This window comes from Lutra lutra, chromosome 8, assembly GCF_902655055.1.
Source record: "Lutra lutra chromosome 8, mLutLut1.2, whole genome shotgun sequence".
Taxonomy (NCBI): domain Eukaryota; kingdom Metazoa; phylum Chordata; class Mammalia; order Carnivora; family Mustelidae; genus Lutra; species Lutra lutra.
The window spans coordinates 131,286,567-131,311,845 of record NC_062285.1 but is presented as its reverse complement, the minus strand read 5'-3'; the positions used below and the strand labels follow the sequence as shown (position 1 = coordinate 131,311,845).

The 25,279-nt window shown below is 50.9% G+C and overlaps 1 protein-coding gene across 3 annotated transcripts in view; it reads left to right on the top strand.

Moving 5' to 3' along the window:
- Positions 1–25,279, top strand: part of LARGE1 (LARGE xylosyl- and glucuronyltransferase 1) — a 528,909-nt gene that overhangs the window by 76,105 nt on the left and 427,525 nt on the right. Inside the window, exon 1 of one of the 3 annotated variants that reach the window (XM_047740094.1) lies at positions 6,687–6,802. The exons of the other annotated variants lie outside the window; for them this stretch is intronic. Within the exon in view, the coding sequence (XP_047596050.1) occupies positions 6,774–6,802 (29 nt within the window). The 5' untranslated portion in view covers positions 6,687–6,773. Of the gene's footprint in view, positions 1–6,686; positions 6,803–25,279 lie in introns of those variants that run through there. 3 annotated transcript variants of the gene reach the window in all.

Here is a 25,279-nt window from a genome sequence, read left to right as displayed (position 1 = left end):
ACCAAGACTGACCTCATGGGGTCAGGGGCACCTGGGTGGCTCAGTCGGTTAAGCATCTGCCTTCAGCTTAGGTCATGATTCCAGGGTCCTGAGATCAAACCGCATATTGGGCTCCCTGCTCAGCAGGGAGTCTGTTTCTCTGTCTTCTCTGTCCCCTCTGCCTCTCCCCCAAGTTGTGCTCTCTCTTGCTGTTTCTCAAATAAATAGAAACTTAGGGGAAAAAAAAAAAAAAGACCGACCTCATAGGTGTGTTAGGGCTATTGTTAATAAAGCACCTGAGACTGGGGCGCCTAAACCATAGAAAGGCATTTCCTCCCCGTCCTGAGGGCTGAAACTAGATCGAGGGGTCTCTATAGGGTTGCTTCTCCAGAGGCACCTCCCCCTGGGCTTACAGTTGGCCATCTTCTCCCTGTGTCCTCACACAGTCTTGCCCTCAGTGCGCATCTGTCCCAATTGCCTCTTCTTCTAAGGACACCAGTCGTTGGACCACCCTAGAGATGTCATGTCACCTTAATTACTTCTTTAAAGACCCCGTCTCCAAATATAGTCATAGTCTGAGGTCCTGGGAGGTAGACGTGGGTCTTTGAATTTGAGCCAGGGTAGGGTGCGGGGGTGCGGAGACAGTTCAGCCCTGAACAGGGCGGTCACTGACTTGATCATAGCACTTTCTAATTGGTGAAGTGCCTTTCAGATGTTTAGCTGTTATGAGGAGCTTCAAATGTAATTGGGGCTCTAATATAATTAACAATGTCAAAGTCAGTTCACCATACAGGCTGATATAGTCTAAGCATCTTGGCGAGCATGGTGTTTTGGGGGTTCTGGGGGCGGATCTCATTTCACCCGCTCCGTGGGATATAGGGAGTTTTCTAGCACGTGTCCTCCCATCGAAGGTGCAGGTGTGTCCTGGGGCTTGCTGAATCCTGACGTTAACCACCTGGGGCTCAGATGCACCATGGTCCTTGCAAGGCCCAGTCTGCTGAGGCCACTAACAGTGGCCTAATAATAGCACTTTCTGAGCACTTAGTGTCTGCTGGGCGCAGTTTCGGGTGGGCTCCTGTCCAGAGTTTTGATAAGGTCCCCCAGGATCGAGTAGCAAATGCAGCCCCAGGCTCCGTGCTCTCACCTGCTGTAGATTGCTTACCGGTGAGGGTGTTCTCTGGACACAGGTCACTAGGTGCTGAGCCTGGCAGCAACTGGAACCCCCAAGTACAGTCTGGGGCTGCAGCTCATCTACCCGTTGCCTTCTGGGTAGACCCAGCCTGGTCCCATCCCTCTGGGGTTGCCACAGCCCAAAAACCCTTCTGGACTCATTCTGTGGCGTTCCAAAATAGGGTCCAAGCCACAGCTCCTGGGAAGCTTGGAGGCTCTGGCTCAGGGTCCTGGCTCCCTCGGGCACTGACCCCATTTTTGGTTAAGGCTTGAGTTTGTCTCGCTCCCTCTGATGGTGTTTTTGGTTGCTGGACCCCCATCTCGGGTGTGTTCTGATCTATTTTGTGCTTAGGTGGGAGCTCTTGGAGCCTGTCAGGCTTGGGCATTGCTGTCCGTGCTTAGATCTGATTCATGCGTGAGGGCAGAAGATGGCTGGGTATCTCCAGTGCCCTCCAGATCCCCAGTGGGGGCTCCCTGGGAGTCTGGTTGTGTTACAGTAGGTGCTGGGACTCACGGTGCTCCGACAGGGAAGGCGTAGTATTATCGGGGCCTGGAAAAAGGGCCATTGACTAGAGGTTTTCTGGGGAGGCATTTGGTTCTAGGATCTTGAAAACAGGTTTGGAGTTAGCTAGAAAGAAAGGAGGGAGGGCCTTCTGGTCGGTGGGAGCTGCAGGAACAGACAGGTGAGGGACTTTTGAGATGTGTGAAGGAGAGTACTGTTCAAACCTGTTAGTACACAGCCCAGATGCCTGAGATTTGGAAAGGTGAAGTGAGTGCTGGGGGTGACTCCCGGGCCAGGTCGGGAGAGGCTTTGTGTGCAAGCCAATCAGCTCGAATGTTCTCTTCTTCCGGGGGCTCAGGTGTGTGTGTGTGTGTGTGTGTGTGTGTGCTGTGAGGACTCCATCCTACAGGTCTGACTTCTCCCCAGTGCTGTGCCTGGGCCTGCATGAAAGGGGTCACTGGACTGGACTTTGAAGGCTGGAAGGGCTGGATGTGAAGCCACTGAGGAGAGAGGCAAACGTCCCATGTGAGTTCTCATTCAGTCATCTTTTAAAAACTGGAAAGTACTTTTCCAACAGCTGGTTCCACTGAGTTCTCATGAGCCCTGAGGGTGCTCCTGTGGGCCAGGGGCCACCCTAGGCCTGGGGCTGCCATTGGCTCCTCATGCAGCTGCCGCTGAGAATCCTCCCCCCGCCCCCCGCACACACACCACTGCCATCGGCAGCTTTTCGTCTCTCCAGATCCCCTGTCTGCTCGCCTGCCGGTGAGCTCCTGGAGGAGCGGGAAAGGAGGACCAGAGGAGGCAGTGCCCATGCGCACCCCAAGCATGTTGTAAAAGACTGCGTTGCCTGGAGCTCTTGTTCCAGTGGCTTTCTTGTCACTCCTTTGTGTAGCCCCAGAGTCTCTGCTAACACGGCAATAGGATCACTACACTAGCACCATTGCCATTACCACAGTCATCATTACCTTCAGCATCCTCGTTACTACCACCACCATTATTACCATTACCACCACCAGCGCCATCAACACTGTCATCATAACCACCGCCATCCCTATGAACACCCTTACCACTGGCACCACCACCATTACGATCACCATTACCACAACCATCACCGTTACCACCACACCACCACCCTCACCTCCAGTACCAACTACCACCTTTACCATTACCTCCAGCACCATTACCACCACCACCAGCACTGTCATTACCATTAATACCATTGTTACCACCACCACCACCGTTAGCATTCCCACCACCATCTTTACCACCACCACCACTCCCACCACCACCACCAGCAGCATTAGCACCATCATTAATATCACGACCATTATTACCACCACCATTACCACCAGTATCACCATAACCATTACCACCACCATCATTACCACTACCACCCCCATTACCATTACCACTGTCATTACCACCACTATTACCATTACCATCCTTACCACCAGCACCACCACCATTATCATCACCATTACCACCACACTACCATACTTACCACCAGCACCAACACCACCACCTTTACCATTACCTCCAGCACCAACACCACTGCCACCATAGTATTTCTACCACCATCTTTACCACCCCCAATACCACTACCACCAGCAATAACACCATCATTACCATCACCACCATTATTACCACCAGCACCACCATAACCATTACCACCACCATCATTACCAGCACCAACCCTATTACCATTACCACTACCATTGTTACCACTGTTACCGTCACTGCCATTACTATTAATACCATTGTTACCACCATCACCATTAGCATTTCCACTACCATCTTTACCACCACCACCAGCAATACCATCATCACCATTACCACCAGCACCACCATAACCATTACCACCACCACCATGATCAGCACCAACCCCATTACCATTCCCTCTACCATCATTACCGCCATTACCATTAGCCCTACCACCATCACCAGCATCACCACCATCACCAGCGCCATCACCACCATCACCAGCGCCATCACCACCATCACCAGCACCTCCGTCGTTATCACCAGCGCCATCACCACCAGCACTCTTCATCCTCACCTTCATCATCTCATCTTCTCTAGCCTCTGCAGTCCTTGCACACCCCTGTACTTGATCTTTATGCTTGACATAAATGAATTTGTCTAATTTTCAGAATGACCCCAGTGGTAAGTCACGTGTTGCAGTCTTCATTTTTGCCTTCGAGGACGCCAAGGCGTGGCGATGTTAAGTAAGTTGGCCGGGACCACGTGGCTGATACGTGGCAGAGGTGGGGTTCCAGCTGGCCATCTGGCCCCAGGGTGAGCCAGGGCTGCCTCTCGTGGAGGCAGTGTGTCCACGGTCGTTTCTTCCCCTGTGCGCCGGGGAGGAGGTGTGGTGGATGGCCGCCAGCCCCCTCTGCGTTGGCATCTGCACGGTGCTGCTTCCCTCTGTCCTCCGGAGCTCCCTGAAGTTTTGTTCTAATCAAGTGTGCTCAGCACTGGCTCATGGAAATGGATGAGGCAGCACAGCCTCTTTCTATAAACTTCAGAGACAGAACGTCCGTTGAAGACAGAGTGGCCATGGGTTCCAGGCCTCAAGGATGGGAGCACGCACCGTCATTCTAATCAGTGAGCTGAAAGCATGGTTGGCATCTAGCCCGAAGGGCCTGCTTGACTGATGGCCGGATGGTATGTTACACCTGTCAATGGGGCACTGTTCCTCACGTCCCCACTGCCCCGATCTTGCTCAGGCACTTCTGCTTGCACTTTCTCCATCTCGTCCCTTCCTGGGACAGGTCACCCATCCTCTCTCAAGCAGGGACCTTGCCAGCCTCCTGCCTCCACCCCCCGGGAAGGTTGGTTTCTTCTCAAGACGTCTCCAAGCTCTGCGGCTCAGAAGGGGTTAAGGCCAGCCAGGCTGCCTCTTGGGAACCTGTCCCCCCAGATCACTGTTGGTTTTAATCTTCATTATCTTGAATGACAATGCTGTCAGCACCCAGGAGGGGTCCTTGAACAGCCAGATGGTGGCTGGATTTTTCTGCCAGTCGTCAGTTTTCCTCTGATTGCGGCGCAGGTGCAGGGAGGAGCATTTTCTCAGCACTCTTCAGGTTTCCACTGCTCAAGTCGATTCCTCCAGGGGCCCTTAAAGGGAGTATTAAGGCTGGGTGTGTTCCAGAGAGGTAAGGCGGTAGACTCGTAGATAGTTAGTGGTGTCAACTCTACGCAGGTAGAAATTTTTTAAAATCTATTTACTGAGCACCTACTATGGGCCAGGAGTTACAGTAGGCACTGGGGACACAGGGATGAGCAAAGCCAAGCCCCTGGTCCAGTGGATCTTTTAGTAAACACACATGCGTCATCTGTGTTTAGTGCAGGAGGTACTGAGAAGGGAAGACAAAAGCAAGATAGAGCACCAAGGGTCAGGGTGATAGGACCATGACGTGGGATGGGATGTTATCTTGAAAAAGAGGTTTTTAAGAGCCTCTTCAAGAAGGTAGCAAGTAATCATAGCCCTGAGTGAGATAAGGAAACAAGCCATCTAGATAAGCCAGGGAAGAGTATTTCAGAGAGATGGAACAGCAAGTACAAGGGCTGTGAGCAAGGAGTGATTAGAAAGGAGACTCTGGTGGCTGAGGGGCGGGTGTCCGGAGGTATACACCAGTTTTTCTTTCGTTTTCCCTTCTTTCCTTCTTTTCTTTCTTCCTTTTCTCCCCCTTTTAATCTTCATACCTTTAAGTAGGGCCCAACGAGTATTTGCAGCCCTGTCAGTCAGATGAGCCATTTCTCTTTCTTTGGAGAGAGGAAGAAAAGCGTTGGTATAAGGGAGTGGAGTGGCAGATGTGGTTTTCTTTTCTATCTGCATCAAGTTTAAAAAGATGGTTTTCAAGTAGAAATGCTAGAGCACAGTTTAGGAAGCAGAAGTCTGAAGATGGGAGACATTTGTATCCTGCCTTGGTCTGCGTTCTCCCTTTTTTCTTTCCGTATTGCTTGGATATGATGCTGACACTCATCCTGGATAAAGGAATTCTCTCTCTCATTCTAGCATGATTACATTTTCTCGTTAATTCGTTTCCTTCAGTGATCCTTTACTAAGGTCCCTATTGGTGTCAGGTGCTATTTTAGGGACTGGGAATTCAGAGGCAAGTGTGATCCTTTGGGGGCAGCCCCTGGGATAGGGGGTGCTGGCATTGAAGTCACCCCCAGAGTTGTCATTAATTTATTTCAGCTGATGGCTGACTCCTGAGCCTATCCCGTGTCACCTCTCTCTGCTTCCCTCTCCCACCACTTTCTGCAGATGGCTCTCTGACTCTGGAGAGTGGTCCCTCACCGAGTAGATAGATAGCCCTTTCTTGCTCAGCCCAGCCTCCTTCTGCACCCTCCTTCATCACCAGGCCTCAAAGAGCCATGGGCAAGGCTTTCACACTCTTCAGCGGGGCCATCAGAATCTGGCTTCTGACCCCAGGCTGCCATCAGTGCTATCAGGGAGCTGGTGGTTAGGTCACACCCCACTTCCGTCCTCACCCTTCCCGAACTGGGATGCTCATTCATCCCATTGACCACCTCCTGCTGCAGAAGGCCCCCCTCGGGGCACTTTCTGGATGAGGACTCCCATCCAGGTGCCTCAGCTGACACCCCGCTTCCTGCCCTTCAGCCGTCAGTCACCTCCGACTTCTACAGCTTCTTCTTCTTTTTCAGGAACTTGCCCCCTTAGCGGCTGGTGTGTGGATACGTTTTCCCACCCATTCTGTTGGCAGCTTTGAGCTTAGTATGTCAAATACCGAATCCTTTACCTTCGCTCCTCCTTAAGGCTCCCCCTTTCTGCTCCCACCTTCTGTGACCGTAGCGCCTTTGTCCTTATCTGTCTCGTGACTTCTTCGCATCTGCCCGAATCCTAGGAATCCTCTCAACCTGTCGCTGACACCCACCCCTTTTGCTCCTTTCTTCCACCTTCTCTCCCCTCTCCTAGCCCTCACCACCCGGGTCCTCTGGAGAACAGTGGCCCCCAGACCAGCGGCTTCAGCAGCACCTGGGGACTTGTGAGAGACGTGCACATCCTTGAGCCTGCCTTACCCCAGACTTACAGAAGTTGAGCGTCTGGTGTGTAAGGCTGAGAAATCCATGTTTTAACACTGTCCAGGTGATTCTAATGCTTCCAGAAGCTGGAGAACCACGGAGGCAGGTAACTGAATAAGCTTCCTTCCTCGTCTCCCAGACTCACTTGCTCGGCTCCCGTCGCCATGCACCACGATGCCTGCCTTCTCTTCCTCAAGAGCAGCCCAGTCAGATCCCTGTGGTCACCCAGCTCCCTCCTCCTGTGTCGGCCACTGGGGGACGGGCCTGAGGTCACACTGTCCAGGCGTGAACCCACACCAGAACTCTTGAACTCTGTATTTCTGGTCTGCTGGGTTAACTCAGAAGTTGCTTTTTTTGGTGAATCATAGCCTTTTGTGGAGATGTGGCTCCTTTTCTGCAGCAGATGTGCTAAAAATGTATGCACGGTGGATTTTTTTGTGGGGAGCAAGAGGAGGGCAATAGAATATTCTTTTCAGTGAAGTCGTTTAAATGCCCTGGGAGAAGCCGTGGATTGAAATGGCTTTTGTTTGCTTGGCTGTATCTTCTGAGTAATTCGAGGTCAGTAACTTTCACCCCTGGCCTCTGTTTAGTTGGAGGAGGCTGGGAGGTGCTGATTTCCAGGGCTACTCCAGCTTGGGTAGATCCTAGATTGTGACTCTTAGGGTAAAATATTTCTTGCTTTTCTTAAAATTAGGCAAGAAGAGAACTGAGGTAGGCTGAAAAATGTCTTCCAGGGATATGCAGTCTTAATCCCCGGAACCTGTAAATATAACTCTATTTGAAAATCAGGAAAGCCCCTTTTCAGGTGTGATTAAGCAAAGGCTCTCAGGATAAGGAGATAATCCTGGATCATCGGGGGGTGTGCCCTAAATGCAGTCACATGCATGCTTCTAAGAGGGAGGCAGAGGGAGAGTGTCCCCACACAGGAGGGGGAAGGCGATGTGACCACCGAGGGAGAGATTGGAGTCATGAAACCACAAGTCAGAAGCTGGGAGAGGCAAGGAACGAACTTTCTAGTCCTCTGGAGGGAGCACAGCCCTGGGGTCCCCTTAATGTTTGGGCTTCTGTCCTCCAGAGCGCCAAGAGAGCAAGTTCTGTTGTTGTAAGGCACCAAGCTTGTGTTAGAGAGACACAGGGAATTTTACCACAATTTAAAAAACCACTTAAAAAAAAAAAAATGAACGTGGCTGTGTTTGAAATGTGTTCAGTTGGCAGATCTGTCTGTCCTTGGCACTCAGGTTTCTAGGTGTGGGACTGGCGGCATGGGTGGCCTCAGCACTGCCCCTCCCCAGCTCTGCTCTGATGATCTCCTAAGCCTCCCGCTCTGCTCTCCTCCTCCTGAGTGGCAGTTTGTGTCTTGCCGTCCTGGCCGCTGCCTCCCATCATGATGCTCTCCCACATCCACACCTGCTGTTTTGTTCTCACTAATTGCAGCTGGGGAGCAGAGCGGCTTCCAGTCCCGGTTGGAGTCAGCTTTGATGGGTGGCAGGGACCAGCCAGGTGGGCTTTGTTTCCCTTTCTCTGTCACCGTCCCATATTTGGGGATTTGATAAATATCCCGATCCAGACATTAAGAGTGGCTTCTCAAACGTTCCTCTCTGAGGTTTTTATTTTAGAGTGGCACGGGCCTTTGGGACCCCTCCCTAGCTTTCTGTAATAAAGGCCAGTGTCCTCTGCAGAGGGGACCTGGGGAATTGTGTGGGGTGGTCGGTCATTAAGTCGCTCGTTTATTTTCCAGTTACTAGAATCACAAATCAGAGCATTTTAAGACCAGTTCCTGGAGAGGATCTAACCCGTTTTCATCTTGTACACAAGAAAACTCAGGCCCAAAGTGTTGCCTCTGGGCCGAGTGATCATACCAATAACATGAGACTTACTCCGTGTTGCCCACTTGTCTCCGTGCCTCTCCCACCCCTCTCCACCCACAAACTGTGCTAAAGTGTGTTGGTGGGCAGTAGCTGTCATTACATTTAATTTTTTAAACAGCTGCCATTTACTGAAGCTGTACTGGGCGCGAAGCACTGCTATTAGCACTTTTCCTATGTTTGTCTATTTCGTTATGATTAAAACAAGGGGTAGGTGCTATTATTAGTAGGGAGTGTCTAGGCTTTATAATTAGTCAGACCTTTAAATTCTGGGACCATCATTTGCTGGTTTAATTTAAACGTCATATAGAAAATGGGGGTAGTTGTGCCTCTGGCCTTACAGATGAAAGGAACAAGCAGAGGAACAGATAAATTATGGACTCAGAAAAATACATGTAATTAAAGGATATCAGTCAATCAGATAGTCACAAAATCCAGGGGCCTGTGTGTTTCACTCGAGCCTGTGGCATGAACATTTTGGTTCATTCATTTTCCCATCTGGAAAATGAGGATAGCAATGTCGCGAAGTGAGTGACTGACACCTTCCCCGCCCCCCCCACCCCCCCACCCCCCGCCCCCGCCACGTGATGGCAGTTTCTGTTTGCTCTTGAGGTACTTGAAGGGCAAACGAGGAGTGCATCATCATTCAGCTGTGGGGTGCTCTGGGGTGACTGTTAAGTCCTGTTCCAAGATCTGCCCTTTGAACAAGACAGCCAGCGTGAAGTACAGATGACTCAGTTTGAACGAGGCTGTCTTGACCCCAGAGGGCAGCAGAAAGAGCTCTCTCCACCATCGGCCCCAGCCAGAAAATTCCTCACTGTCTACTGGGAAGGCACAGTGGACAGAAGGAGCCATTGGCTGGGCGCAGTTGCATCTGTCCATGGTCACGCTGTCTGTGGGCATGAGTCATGGGCTCTGTCCTCAGATGTGGAGGGCAAGGACAGGGAACGGCATATCATTGGACCTATCTGATGGGATGAGTGGAACTGTGTTTTAGAAGGATAGTTGAGCCTAATTCTTTTTTCCATTAGAAGCTCTGTGTCAACTTGGGCAAACTCCACTAATTATATTTTCCATCTTAAAGGAGTATGGATTGTGACCTCTCCTCTGTACCAGGCACTGTAGTAGGTTCTGGGAAGACAGAAAGGAGTCAGTTTCTCCCTTTGGGAGATCTAGGCAAGGAAGCGGTGACATCAGGCGCACACTGGGGCTAGGGCTGTATTTACACACACACACATGTGCGGCCAGGGCTCGTGTCATGGTCTGAGTATAAGCTCATGAATGTTTCTCCTTGGAAGGCCTCTTGGCAGATGACTCATGATCTTGTTTTCTTTTTAAATATATCATTTATATTCATCAGGATGGATTAGGTGACACTATTTATTTGAACAATCCCTCAATCTCCGGGTGTAACTAATAAGGATTTATTTCTTACTCATATAACGCGTTCATCTGCGGTTGGTATGTGTGTCTGTGGAGAGTTTCTGCTCCGTGTGACTCATACTCTGGGACCCAGGCAGGTCCCATTCTCTGAAATGTCCTAGATCATCGAGGCTGGATGAAGTTGGAACCCCGGGAATCACCTTCTGGTTCTTACCAGGCTTTTGCTTATAGTTGGTTGGGCAAAGGCAGACACACGGTCACCGTTCACTTCGGGGACCTGGGGAGGATCGGGTCTACCTGGGACTGGGAGGAGACGAGCTACACGATTCCCAACAGCCTTAGGTAATTCTGACCAACTTCATGTTTGAATTCCTAAGTTAGAGGACAGAACAAAACAGTGCATTGAAAGGGGAGCTTGAGAAGGCGGCCGGAAGCATGAAAAGAAGTGACAGCCTGACCTCTAGGAAAAGGATGGGAAGGTCATGTCTACAGCTGTAAGGTCAGACAGATCCGTAGCATAGAGCTGATGGCTTGGGCACCTTTGTGGCTCCCGAGGGCACACACAGTGTGTAGTACAACTTAGTGCCACACGGTGCCTTGGCCAGGCATCCAGCCAAGCTTGGGGATATGTAAATAACTGGGATCGTTAAGAAAAACTTAGAATATATTTATTATATTGGTTATAAGACCAGACAAGTATATTTTCACTTAGTTAAAACTAAATGTAACAAAAACAGTAAGCCTTTTGTTACCCACAAAAGACACTTAAGGGCCCCTGGGTGGTTCTGACACTTGCTTTCAGCTCAGGTCGCGATCTCAGGGTCAGGAGGTTGAGAATCCTCTCGGGCTTCATGCTCAGCATGGAGTCAGCCTGAGGTTCTCTCCCTTTCCCTCTGCTCCCTCTCCCCCCGCTTTCTCTCTCTTTCAGAATGAATAGGATCTTTTTTAAAAAGTCACTTAAATGGAACTTGGGTAAATTGAGGCCTTGCTGTTTATAGTTTCGCATTTCTTCATGGGTAGTTTGTAAGTGCTTGATCGTTTGGGCAGACTCTAGTCTATCTCCCTTGTTCTTTTTTTTTTCCCCCTTGTTTATCATGCTTATGATTGTTGAGAATTTACAGTAATGTATTGACAGTGGAGCTGCTGTGCTGTAAGTACATATGGATGCATGCATGCACACCTTTCTATTAGGAGAAATATGGGCTTCAGCAGGCAGGTCTTTGGTTGGGGTCAGAGAGGACCAGGACATTATTTTGAAATGGCCTTACCGGTCTCCCCGCTCTGTTCTCTTTCACAGCACACTCTTCGACATCCTTTATACAGGTGGCTGGGAAAAAACTCCTTAACTACCTTTGGCTCGCTTTCCTGGAGATCCGCAGTAGCTAATCAGTCAAACAAACATTTACCAAGCATGGTTTATATCCCCCAAGGCGTCGTGGAAAAAGAAAGAGAAGTGTAAGGTCTGGCCGCCACACTCTAGGAGTTTACAGTGTGGAGATGGGGAGAGAAATCAGTATTTGCCCGCCACGTGCCACACACTGTTCTAAGCTCATATCTGTGAGGTTTTCTACCATAGGATGAAGCTCTGTCATGCTTCCGTAGTACGTGGCAGCATTTGCATGTGAAGCCAGGGTTCTCTTTAAGTCCACTCTGCCTGGGGCGCCTGGGTGGCTCAGTCAGTGATGCCTTTGGCGCAGGTCATGATCCTAGGGTCTTGGGATCAAGCACCGCGTTGGTCTCCATGCTCAGTGGGGAGTCTGCTTCTCTCTCTGCTTCTCCCCCTCTCTTGTTCTCTCTCTCTCTCTCAAATAAATATATAAAATCTTAGAGACCAGTCTGCCCTCGCTATGGTATCTGCCAGCTACCACAGACCATTCAGAGATCCCTAAAGCAGAGTGCGGTCTCAGGAGGGCACAGAGTTTTGTTCTCTTCAACACTTACGTTCCTGGTGGGGACACGGGAGCCTGGCTTCGATGAGTGATGAGTAAGAAAGGCTCCTGCTTTCAGGGAGTGAGCAGTCTTGCTCTGAGAAACTGACAAGAAGTTCATCAAGTCAGCGCTGGCACCGGGAGTCCGCTACCCTGGGCACCGACCCAGACGAGGGTGCCTCCCTCCCAGGTAGTTCATGAGGAGCGCTGAGGACACTCAGCAGGGGTGTGACCCTGCGTGACTGGGTTTCAGCCAGCATGCATGTCTCACCTGGTGGCAGGAGAAGGACAGGAAGGAGCAAGAACCTTGGGAGTGAGGTAGCAAGACCGCCAAGATGCTATAATAGCAAGAGGGGCTGCATGCAGGTGCCAGGGTGGAGGGTGGACCAGGAGGGAGACCTGATTGAGCAGAAGACACTCTTCTTTCAGACAGGACAAGACTGTGGGCTTTGGAGTCAAGCCTCTGAGTTCTCTATTATTAGCTTTTTGACCTTGGGCAGAATACTTCACCCCCCCCCCCCCGAGCCATAGATTCCTGTAATATGGGACTCGAAACTGTACCTCCCCTGTAAGGATTTAATAAGGATGAAATGAAGTCATGCGCATCACGCATTTCCAGCTTGACCGGAAGGTGCCGGCTGCGGATAATTATTAATAACCAGTAGTTAATAACTGATAAAGAAGATGGATAAAATAAAGCTTACCGCAGTGGGGGAATTTGTGATTTGTTTTGTAGTTTTATGGTTTTATTAACACCAATATGGTGTGCACAGATGCTGTGCAGCCTGGTGTCGGGCTTGGCCGGCTGGGCTGCTCTTTGCACCGTGGGTTTGGCACAGCCACCGTGAGCTGTCTCAGCACTGAGATGTGTGGCCCATCAAGCTCCTTGACGTTGTGGACTAAGAGCTTGCGGGAGCCGCTGGACAGCATGTGCCTTGTTTCCTTGTTGCTCCCATAACCGATGCTGGGCATCAGGATCTGGCCCTTGCGTGTTCTGTGCACCCTGCCAACTGTGCCTCTGGGTTTCCGCCGGTCGGGCTTAATTTTGATGCGTTGGTCTGACTGGTGCCGGATGAACGTCTTAGTCCTCTTTTTACCAATCTCGGGCTTCACCGGGGGTCTGAGTGGGAGACGGCTGCCCCCTCCCCGGGCAGTGCCGAGGAAAAGAGTACAGTAGGGAATTGACTATTTGGTAACCTGTATTCTCATTTTCAAGAGTCGAGGCCAAATGCTATAAGGGCAGATAAAGGGGAAAAAACTTAATCAACTATCTGTTATATGGTCAGGCTCTATGCCAGATCATATCTTAGGTATTTTACAGAATTTTATTAACTATTTTAACCATCCCATTAGAGCAGACTGAACAGATTCGAGAATGTATAATGACTCAAGAGATGTATTTCTCACTCTCCAAAGGAGTCAGTTGGGGAGAGTAAAGGAGGGGGGCGGGGTGTCTGCTCCACGCAGTGACTCAGGCCCTCGCGTCGTAGTAAAGCTGCGGACACTGATGTCTAGCCAGCACGGGGGAAGGGCGTGAGCCTTCTTGCCACTCACGTCCCCCTGGTTAAAACCGAATCCCAGCATCGCGCCTCACTGCAGGGAGGCTGAAAACGGTCTCCCCCTGTGTGCGGAGCTTGGTGAGCAGTTAAGCTCTCTCCACAGAGGGCCCAACGTAGAGGTGAAGGAGCTGAGTTTCAGAGAAACGGATACATTTCTTGAAGGATTACTTACAGAAGACAAGATTTACGCAGGACATGCGGATGGACAGCTGGGGGATATGTGGGGGAAGTGAAGTGGCTTTTGTAGGATTAAATAATTAATACAGGAGAGAGATTTGCAGTCAAGGTAGTTGAGGCAACTCCTGGGTGGTGTCCCAGGCCGTGAGCTGGTGCTGAGGAGGCACGGTGGTGAGGGTTGTGGGCACCCGACGGTAAGGATGAGCTAACCCGGTGTGTGCATGAACAGCCACGGGCCTGCGGAGGGTTGGGGACGTGGGTTCCAGGTGGCAGTAGAACCTGAGATTTGTCTGAGTGGCAGAGGAATGCAGAGTTGCAGTGGAAGGTCTGAACCTTAGACACGTCGCCCATACTTTCGGATTCCAGAGGTCGCGGGAGCCCGTGGGAACTTGGAAGCCGTTCAGCGTCTGGATCAGGCTGCCAGGGAGAGGGGTCAGTGACGTCCGTTCTCTTCACATGGGTGGTTTTTGACGTCCCTTTTGAGCACAGGGGTAAATCAGCCTGTCGGACTCTGTTTATCAAACACGCACCATGTGCCCCCAGATCTGCGGCACCAGTTCCTAGGATGGCAGTGAGAAGCGGGCGTGAGGTCTGACCCGCCGCCTGAACCGGAGCCCACCTGTAGCGAGGGCGTCCTCCTGGGGAGGGTCGAGGGCCTGAGGGTCCTTTCGGCATCTGAGGGAATCTGCGATCGATCACAGCACCCAGAGCCCTGGGAGGTGTGACCGTCACCTGGGTTCTCATCCCCTAAATTCTGTGAGCCGTTGTCAAGTCCCTGGGCTTGCCGGTTCTGGGTGTCTCGTCTGTTTTTAAAAATAAACCAAAAAGCATGGGCAAGACTTCTTTGTTTTCATTATTCAATCAGCATTTGCTGTGTACCATCTGTTCAGGTCTGTGGGGGCACAGAAGGGTAGGACACAGAGCTGCTGCCCCAAGAAGCGAAGGAGTGAGATTAATCCACGCAGAGGGAAAAGGCAGGCTTGTGCGGGCTGTCAGCAGACACTGATGAGAACCTCTGCCTTACAAGGCTCTGCTCCCAGGGCCGCCGCAGTCGCCTGCCTGCCTCCTTCCAGCATGCTTTCCATCCCTCACGATCTCGTGCGGCCACCCTGAGCTCCCCTCCTCCTCCTTTGCACCCCCCCTTCCCTCTCCTTAATCATTCAGAAAGTATTCATTGAACACCTGTAGTTTTTCAGGCTCCGGAGAGACAACTGTGAATGAGTTGACAGGGTCCCTGTCCCCATGGAGCAGACATTGTCTTTGGAGCGACAGAGTGTCAACAAGCCGGCAGGGCAGTTCCAGACCCTCCTTACGTGCCCTGGATAAACCAGAGACCGCAGCGTGGTGGGAGTCAGCACACTGGATGGGAAGGTCTGTGCAGGGGCAGCGTCAGACCAAGTCTAAGAAGGCAGAGGAGGTGCCCCCTGACTAGGGGACCAGCATCTAACACAAGGGTCGAGGTTTAGCCACGGACAGCAGGAACTGAAGGGACCATGGAGGCGGGCGTCTTGAAAGATGATGAGGGAAGAGTGTATGCATGGAGACACATGTAAGAAATGTTAGGCCCCGTCATTTACTAGTCTCTGGCTCTTAGTAGGTGCGCAGAAAATATCTGTGAAAGGGCGAGTGCACAGATACACAACAGCTCCTTGAACCCCCTTCTCTACCATCTGGCTCCTCCAACCTCCCAAGGCAAAACTTTTTAGTAAAAGATCTCCCACTTTTTGCATTAAAATGTCCTGGCTATATAAGGACTATTATCCATACACACGAATAGATCTTGTAAACCAGCACTCTGACCATGCCTGCTGTATGGGCTGAGCCCCGGGATATCCCTGGTTGGAATCCTGAGCCCTTTATGCCTTTGTGCTCCACCTTGAATAGGAAGGGAAATGCCCTTTATTTCGCTTTTATAAACTGGCCCTTGTGCCACAAGGAGACTCTAATATTTGTGCTAGTGTGAGTAAGTATAGTCATATCCTGTGTTTATAGGGGAGACACTAAGGCACAGACTGTCCAAGGTCAAGTGACTTAGGAGCTGGGGTCTCATCCTGAGTCCCCTGCCTGTAAAGACCCCCTTTCCACACGCTGCACCACACTGTCCGTGCCCCCCTTCATTTCCCCCCATCCCCTTCCGCCCCTCCTCAGCCTCCCAATCTGTCAAAAGTGGATAATGATCTTGTCCTCCCTTACCGCTGACCCCCTCGATAATATTGACCTAGCGGGAAGTTGTAAGGCATAACCAGTAAAAATGACAAGCACTTCGCCAATAGAAGGTGTGCTGCCTGCCGCCTGTTAATCCACAGCAGAGCCTGTCCGTGATGCGAGGGCACATTTATTACGTAGCTGTTCGGCCAGCGGGCTTCCTCCTGCCCCCTGCTGGGTGTGGAAGTGGTGGCCGGCGCCAGCCACACTAGCTCTGCCCTCTGTATTTTTGCTCCGTTTCCCTTCTGTGAACTCTCCACGTGTGGATTCAGTGACACAGAGACAACTCAGAAGCTCTTTTGCTCCGAGAATTGGGTTTGGCATCACGGGAACAGTGGGCACCATGCTGGATATTCAGCCGTGAAAGCTGGAGGGGCTGCCCCGAGGGTCTCCTGGTCCAGAGAGAGGAGAGGGGCAAGTGCGTGACCCAGTGCAGCGACAGTGGAAGGCCAGACGTGGAGCCCCGTGGGAGGAGGGGGCCAGGGAGGGACACCTGCGGGGCTTGAGAGGCTGGTCCTCTCTGGAGCCCACCTGCCACTTTCTGGCCGGGCGACCCTGGGCAAGGTATTTCACCTCTCTGGCTGTAACATGGGGATGGTGAGACTTGTGCCTCACAGAGGGCGTTCAGTGAGTTAACGTATGCATGGGGCTCAGGACAGGACCTGATGCACGAGGACTTGACACTTGGCACACAGGTGTATTCTGAGCAGTGGCATCAGTACCTGCAGAGGCCTGTAGAGGGCGTGTACCTGCAAAGGGCTGAGGTGGGTGGGAGACAGGGTCTCCCCTTGGCCTAGGCAGATGCCGGGGTGGGGGGGGGTGGGGGGGGAAGGGCACTGGTGTGCCTGCTGAAGGAGAGACTATGTGGAAACTACTGAGCGGCTCGGCGGTATGTCTCTGACACTGTGTGGATGTGCACTTGTGTGTGCATACACAAATGTGTTGGGGTCTGTAACACTCATAGGACTTTCAGCCAACGTCTCAGCTCTAGGGACAGATTGATGGAGGAGAGTGACTTGAGAGACAGAGGCCCCCAGGGGAGAATGTCTCCGTCCCTCTGACCAGCCTTTCCAGGAGAGCGTTCTGGAATTTGAGGTGGTGGAGTGAGAGTAGACTGTGTCACGGAGAGGATATTAATTTGGGAATTCACACACATCTGACTTAGGATCTTGGCCTCAATGCTATATCTGTCTGTCTGTCTGCCTGTCTCTGTCAGCCATCCATCTGTTGATATCGGTGTCCGTTGGCTGTCCGTATCTATCAGTCCATCAAACCAAGCAGTCTCTTGAGGGGGACACTCCGCACGCTGCTTCAGACCTGCCCCGCGAGGTTCCATGTTGGCCCGTGATTTCCGCTCCTTCCCCCGCACAGGCCACAGAGGGTGCTCACCGTCGGCCTGGAGTTTCCATCACCAAGACTGCTTCTGTCTGCGGAAACAGCGCAGGCATCCAAACGCCAGGCTGCGCTCTGTGTGCTCATGTAATGAGAACATCGAATGCAAAAGAGGGCATGTGTGGAGATAATTGGACTCAGGAGGGTTGCGGGTTTTGGGAGGTGATGAGCGGTTGATCGTCTCATAAGAAGCGCTTATGATGGCCCACAAATGCCGAGCAGCCTGGATTCCTACTTCCAAGGCGCATCTCTCTACGGTCTTCCTCCCACGGCGATGCCTCCTGCTCTCCGTGGACGCGTGAGGCCGAGCAGCTCGCGGGGTATCCGTGTGCCTGTGGATGCGCCACTCCGGGGCCAGCCTCGTGGGGAAGGGCAGAGGAGGGCGGCCCACCCTTGGCACAGCTCTGCCTTGAAACTTCATTCTCACGGTCGGCCTCTTCCCTGAACTTGCTCCCCGTGCCTGGGTCCCTGAGCTGGGCACTCTTAAATTCCTAAGAATGGGTCTCAGATGAAAAGAGTTCTCTGTTTTGGGGGGTCATAGAAGGCATGGTCAAAAGCCAATCACTCACCCGCTTGTCATAGAGCAGATGAAGGCAACACAGTGCTTTCTCTCTGATGGCGATTCTCCCGGTGTGAGGAAAGAAACATAATTGGAAAATGGGCAATATTCACAGAGCAATTACTGTGCCCGTTAATGAGGTTTACACGAAGGCTTCCAGTGAATTAATGAAGAGCAGCGATTTTGGCATTCACGTTGAACAGCTGGACAGCTTGATAAGGGAGCAGACTAGGAGGGCCCAGGGCTCAGCCAAGGTGATAAGGACGGAGGGAAACTCCCCTCAGCTAGTCCCTTCTTCATGTCTCCTGGGTCTCATTAGTGTCCTGGGAGAAGTTGCCCATGGTAGGCTCTGGGCCGCCATATTGGAGGTCCTCCACTGAGAGGCGAGGAACCAGTTTGCCTAGGCCGTGGGCACCCATCTTCCCTGGGCTGTGCTCAGAACGTAGCCAGTGGCCAGCTGCGAGCTCTCCTTTCTTTGGGTGTTCTGATTAGGGATTAAGTGATGGTGGCTTTTGGGTGGGGACAGTGTGTCTTGGAGAATATCACCTGCCACTTGAATCCAGAGGTATAAGCGATGGTCTAGTCATTTCTGTGTGTACCACGGACACCTTGTTTGGCTGCGGGGAGCTGTGGTTTCCTCCTCTGTGGAAGAGATGCTCTTGTTTACATCGGTGACCTGTTGTGAGGATCGAATTTCCATTCGACTCGTTCACGTGGAGTCACATTCTGTATGTGTTGGTTGTTGTCTCAGGCAGGGTCCACTGGAGAAACAGAACCAGGAGGACGTAGAGAGAGAGATCATATACCATAGGCTTTATTTTCAGGACTTGTCTCATGGGACTGTGGGAGCTGTGACATCCGTAGGGGAGGCCAGCAGGCTGGAAGTTCAGGCAGGAGTCAGGACTACAGTCTTGAGGCAGAAATTCTTCTCCTCTGGGAAACCTGTTTTTACTCCTCAGGTCTTCAACTGATTGGACGAGGCCCACTCACAGTGTTGAGGCTCATCTCCTTTCCTCGAAGTCAGCTATTACACATGTGAACCTCGTCCACAGAATGACTTCACTGCAACATGGAGACTGGTGTTTGGCTAAATGACGAGGGACTGTAGACTAGCCACATTGACATACAAAGCTACCCATCACAGTCATTGTCATTATCATTGAGATGTCAGGAACCAAATACTGTCTTTGCCCCTGTTGGGGACTATTGGAAAAGTGTCATTTGCTGGTCAGACACAACAGCCAGCATCTTAGCTCTAGGGATAGATGGTGGTGGGTAAGTTCAGGTTGAGGAGAATGATTTGAGAGGCAGAGGCACTTACAGGAGAGTGATAGTCCATCAGACCAGCCTTTCCAGGAGAACAGTCTGGAATTTGAAGTGGCCAAGTGAGGGGATCCATGGAGAGGATATTAATATTGGAGGCCAGACAGACCTGACTTAGAATCTTGACCTCAATATACCTTCCTTCCCATCCTATGTTGTGATAAGTAATTGAATCTCAGTAATGCTTTTCAACATTTTTTTCCTTTAAAATGAGAAAAATAAAACTTTTTTTTAATGCTTATTATAAGAGTATGGAGTGTATCGGGCATGATTTGAATACTCAGTAAATAAGCGTTTGCCTCTGTGTGTATATGTTCAGTGTTCATTGAGTTGTTACCGTTGGATATTTGTTTTATCATCTAAAGATGTTCCTAGAAGGGCTTTGAAGTTGGGATCATTGTAGAATGCATGAGTTAAGGAAAGCCAGAAGTATCTATCAAGATGGGGACAAGTATGAAGCTTCTGGATGGCTCAGTCGGTTAACTGTCCAACTTTTGGTTTCGGTTCTGTCACGACCTCAGGGTCGTGAGATCAAGCCTCAGCTCCACGGAATCTGCCTGACATTCTCTCCCTCTCCTTCTGCCCCCCTCTTCTCCCTCTCTTTCTCTCTTAAGTAAAATAAATAAAATCTTAAAAAAAGAAAAAGATGGGGGCAAGTGTGGCATTCAGGAGTGCCAGGCTTTCCTCAGTGAAAATGCATTTCACCAGGAGATCTGTGATGAGCAGAAAAGATGGACCATCCTGAAGTTGTGCTCTGTTATCCGAGCTGAGGGCTGAGCGGAGGCAGAAGTGACGTGTTGTGTCCGAGTGGGAATGACAACATGTCACCATTTCTGAAGACGAGCGATCACTGTTCCCAATCCTGTTACATTTATTCCCTGCCTTGTTCTAAGAGGATCCTGGGCACACTGGTCTTTCCCTAGCATGTTTGTATGGGACAGTGTTGGCACCTGTTTTATTTCTGGTCCTTGGTCCTTTGCTGTCAGAAGATGAACAGAAAAATCTCTGACACTGGTACGTTTCCGCAAGCTTGGCATCCTCTTGGGAAAGCTTGTTGCTGCTTAAGAATGGCACTTGTGAATGCAGTGGATGTGTTTAATCATGACCCTGCAGTAGACCTAATGTCTCCTCCCTATCCCCCCACTCCCCATTGAAATGTTGAAATCCTAACCTCCAGTGTGATGGTATTAGGAGGTGGGGCCTTTGGGAGGTCCTTAAGGTCACTGAAGGTAGAGTCCTCCAGAGAGAGATTAGTGCCCTAATAAAGAGTCACCACCAAAAGAGTCACTCCACCAAGCGTAGAGTGTGTAGGCCTGCAAGAGAACAGAGCTCTCGCCAGAAACCAACCATGCCAGCCGACTCCCAGCCTCCAGACCTATGAGAAATCAATTTCTGTTGTTCCTGAAGCCCCCAGCACATGGTACCTTGCTACAGCAGCCTGGTTGACCAAGGGAACCACCTAAATACAGACCATTCCCTTAGTTTCAGTTCACATACTAACTTGGTACCTCCTAATGGGAAAGAGACTAGGAAGCATGCAGAACCCGTTGCATTAAATAGATCTGTATTTTATTTGTCCTTTTCTTTCTTTGTCTCCTTGAGGAGGCTGTGAACTCCTTGAAGGACAGATGGTTTTCTTTTCATCTCCAAGCCTCCTCGTCTAGCCCAGGGCCTGGCGTGTTGTCAGGGCACAGTGTCCATGTTTGTCAGATGAGCAGACAAACTGTGAAGGAGCTTCTTGACCCATGTTGTGCTGTTGGCTTGGACAGCTGTTGAGGATTGACTGTGCTTATGGAATGAACTATTCCACACAAAGGGAAGCACAGTCATGGACCAGAGTCCCCAAGGGGACATCTCAGAGGGGCTGATGGATAGATGGGACAGCCTGGTGAGGCCTGCACCATCTGTGCCTCCGACCCAGTGGAGTGAAGGTGAACACGTGATTGAGTGAGGTCTCACCAGTGACAGCTCACCCTGGCTGCCACGTACAAGCTGGGAGGCTGTGGGTTCGAGTCCCAGTGGCCCTTGAGACTTGAATGGGGAGACGTGGCTTCATGGTATGCAGGGGAGGGAGCCATCTGGGGGAAGAGTATCCCTTCTGGGGGAAGGAATGACCGGGAGAAGACAGTACTACCATGCCACAGATCACAGGCAGGTGGGCTGCTCTGTCGGAACCACAGAAAGGCAGGGTAGGGCGGGCACGGTTCTTAGTACGTTTCAGAGCACGTTGGCACCTTGTATAAACTTGACCTCATGGTCTTAGCCCTCTGGGACCTCTGCTCTTGCAGTTGTTCAGATATTAAGTGCCCTTGAGTGGGAAGAGAAATGAGTTTTTAACATCTATATTTGCGTGTGTTAATCCTCTCCGGCATTTGCCTACCCAGATTAAACCTATCAAAATAATTTCGAAATGTCTCTTTTAACAACACCATTGTGTCCCCAAGGTTGAAACTGCAGAGTCCACCATAGGAATTTTCTCTCTGATTTTCCCACCTCCTTGTTCCTCCTTTATTTTTTATTTCTATTTATTTATTTATTTTTAAGATTTTATTGATTTGACGGAGAGAGATCACAAGTAGGCAGAGAGGCAGGCAGAGAGCGCAGGGGAAGTAGGCTCCCTGCTGAACAGAGAGCCTGAAGCGGGGCTCGATCCCAGGACCCTGAGATCATGACCTGAGCCAAAGGCAGAGGCTTTAACCCACTGAGCCACCCAGGTGCCCCTGTTCTTCCTTTATTTAGGTCACCCGGCTGAGTGGGGTTTTCATCCCCACCTGCCACAGGCCTGGGTGAGGTGCCCGTCATCCCGGGGCCTGGACGATGGCACTAGCTGCTGGCCTGCTCCCCTCTTTCTTGTGTCTCCTAACCCATCGTTCCCATGCTGCACAGGGTTGCTCTAAAGCTCAGAGCAGCTCAAGGCAAGTCCATGGCTAAGAGTCTTTGATTTCTCCTCATTGCTTGTCAAGTTCAACAACTGGTCACAGTATATACAGTTGTCCCCAGTGGGGCCATGGCTTCCCTGGCCTTGGGCCCTACATCTCTGTACCAGACCTTAATTTGACCACTCTCTGCATCTAACAGATTCCCCATGTTTCCAAGATTTGTGGATCTGGTTTTTTTTTTCCCTTGGAAATCCTACTAACTTTTTCTGTCTGTCAGACTCTTACTCATCCTTCACAACGCAGGTTTTCTGGGTGTGGTTTCGGTTTGCTTGGGTTGAATTGAATTGTAGGCAAAAGAGCACTGAGAAGGTGCTAGAACCAGCAGACTTCTCAGCAGTGCCTTGCTTTAGTTCAGTGGGAATTCTCTTCGGCTCAAGCCATGAGTGCCCCATAAGGGAGCCCAGTTTGTTCATGTCTTTACTCGCTCTGCTAAATTGTGTTTTATTAATGTGTGTGATTGTGCTGATGCTCGGGCTACTGTGCTAATGACTGATAATTGCCTTAATGAGCTATTTGTAAGAAATACAGTAATACCAGTAGGGATGAAACCAGACCCCACCACAGCTGGTGGTGTAATAGCCCTTTCGTTGGTTTTGGGGGAGGAACAGCCTGCAGGATTCTGGCAGGGAATATAAGGAAGAACTCTGAGTTACCCACTTTTCCTTGAACACCAAAGTTACCCATCTTTGGCTGCCGGTTAACGGTATGCCCCTCCTTCAGGGGGCGGGGTTATCTGGGTAGCTAATCTCAGGGACTCCCACCAATAGACCCCCCCCACCCCCATAATGCGTGTTCATCAGAAGTCACCTGTGGGGGCTCCTGGGTGGCTCAGTGGGTTAAAGCCTCTGCCTTCGGCTCAGGTCATGATCTCAGGGTCCTGGGATCAAGCCCCACATCGGGCTCTCTGCTCAGCAGGGAGCCTGCTTCCTCCTCTCTCTCTGCCTGCCTCTCTGCCTACTTGTGATCTCTGTCTGTCAAATAAATAAAATCTTTTAAAAAAAAAAGTCACCTGTGGCTCTAGCCCATACTGTCTTCGCTCTGGGATCCAGGGTGATGTGGTAACAACCCAACCCCTATCGGGACCATTGCTAGTCATCATGGCGGAGAGAGGAGGGCCCACACGCTGGTTCTTAACACTTCCCTCCCCTCAGTCACTCGTGGGCTTATTTCATTGGGCAGAGTAAGTCACGTGGTCGTGTGCAGGCAGAGAAGTTCTGTCTTGATGGGCTCCACACTGTATCTGTGATCCGCCTGGGCCCCCGCCACAGCATGGCAGAGTGGGGCATTCCTGTGCCCCGTATGGTTCAGTTCTAAGGAGTCAGTACGGAGATACTGTTGGCCCCACCTGAGGCTCAGCAAGTACTTTGGTGAAGGACACAGACTTGGGAGTCAGCGGTCCACGGTTCGAATCCTGACCACCATGTCTTAACCATTGTGATGTTGCTCAACAGCTTCACCTCTCTCAAGCTCAGTGTCCTCACCTGTCACTTGCAAATAGCAATGACTGCCCTATAGGACTGTTAAGGGTCACGTGAGATCATGGATTAAAAGCCTCTCTCATTTCGTCACAGTCAATGTTAGCTCCCCTAGCCTTCTCCCCGTGGGAGCCACGGGACTAAAAGTTGCCACGCTTCTGTGTGCGCTACCGTAGTTGGTATCTGTCCTCTCCCTGGTGGCAGCCACACCCTCTTGCACTCCTGGAGCTCCCGAAAAGTGCCCAGCGCGACAGAGAAACTGCACTTCAGCTTTTATTTAATCTTGATGATTTAAATTTTAAAGCGAGCCATGTGAAATACTTTCCCTTTAAATGCAAGCTTGTTTTGGAGACATTTTTTCCTTTAGCCGCACGAGGATAATTGTTTTGGAAGGACTCGGTTTCACTTTAATTATTGAAAATACAGCATCGAAATGGAAATGTACTGTGAGTGCAAAATATGCATCCAGTTCTGAATATTTACTATGAAAACAGCATGTCCATTACCGCATTCATCCTTTTCGTATTGACCACATGTTTTTGGATATATGCGGTTAAATAGATATATTGTTAAAATTAGTTACTAGAAAATTTAAAATGACACAGAGGGCCAGCATTCTGTTGGGTGGCGGTGGTTTAGAGAAACAGAATGAGGTCCCTGCCTTATTGGGATTTGCCTGATTATCTCTCCGTCTATCCATCCATCCAGCCCTCCAATCAGTCAAAATTCAGATAACCTCCTATGTGTTAAGCTCTTGGGTTATCAGTACGGATCAAAGCAGATGCGTTTCCAGAGCTCAGGCTTAGTGGGGGGGATGGGAGCCAATGATCCAGTCACGTACATATATTAGTATAAGCTGTTGTATGGCACGTGGGGCAGACAGGGCATTAGGAAAGCATATGACATAGAACCTGATCTTTTTAGTCCATTAGATGGGGGGTGGTCAGGGAAGGATTTGCTGAGATCCAAAATCAGAGGGGTGGGGGACCGGATGAAGGTGGGTCTGGGGTTTGGAGAGGAGTGTCGCAGGCAGAGTGAAAAGTATGCATCTGGGTCCCGAGGCTGCAGGGCAAACGGCGACGCAGCCCCCACCAAACCGCTCTCCATCTCGTCCTTCCGAGCAGTACAAATCGTTCACGTTCACGGGAGAATACAGAAAGGACAGTCGCCTGAAAAATGTGAGAGAGCCTGGATCCTGTAGGCATATCGTCCACGAGGTCTGACCCGCGAACACTTCAGTCGTGGAGCCCGTCTGTGTCCCACATCTGACTGTGCATCTTCGGGACGGGGCCCTTCTGAGTCTTAGGCTCGTGATCCAGGGCTTTGCAGCCTGTAAACCTCCATAAATACTGATTAGATTCCTGCCTTCCCACAGCAGGCTTGTCGCCACATTTCCCTACTTCTGTGCCGTTGTGGTGGGGGCCGAGGAGGGCTGCGTATTCTCCCTTGCTGACTCCTCTCAGCACCCTGATGGGGCTTCATCCTCCTCTTTCCAGATACGGACGTGGAGGAACTTGAACAGTGAAGATCTGTATTGTGAAAGTGAATGCTTATTGTACACTTACTCTGCTGGTTGCTATCCTAACGTGCTTCCTACGAATTGACTCATTTACTCCCCAGCAGTCTGATGAGGCTGTCATCCTGACTTTGCAGGTGATGACACTAAGCACAGAGAAGCTGAGCGATTTACCCAGGCTCACACAGCTCCCGGCCACCCCTCCCCAAGGCTTTGCTTCTAACAACCCGCACCTCACGGCCCATCAGGCTGTGTTTC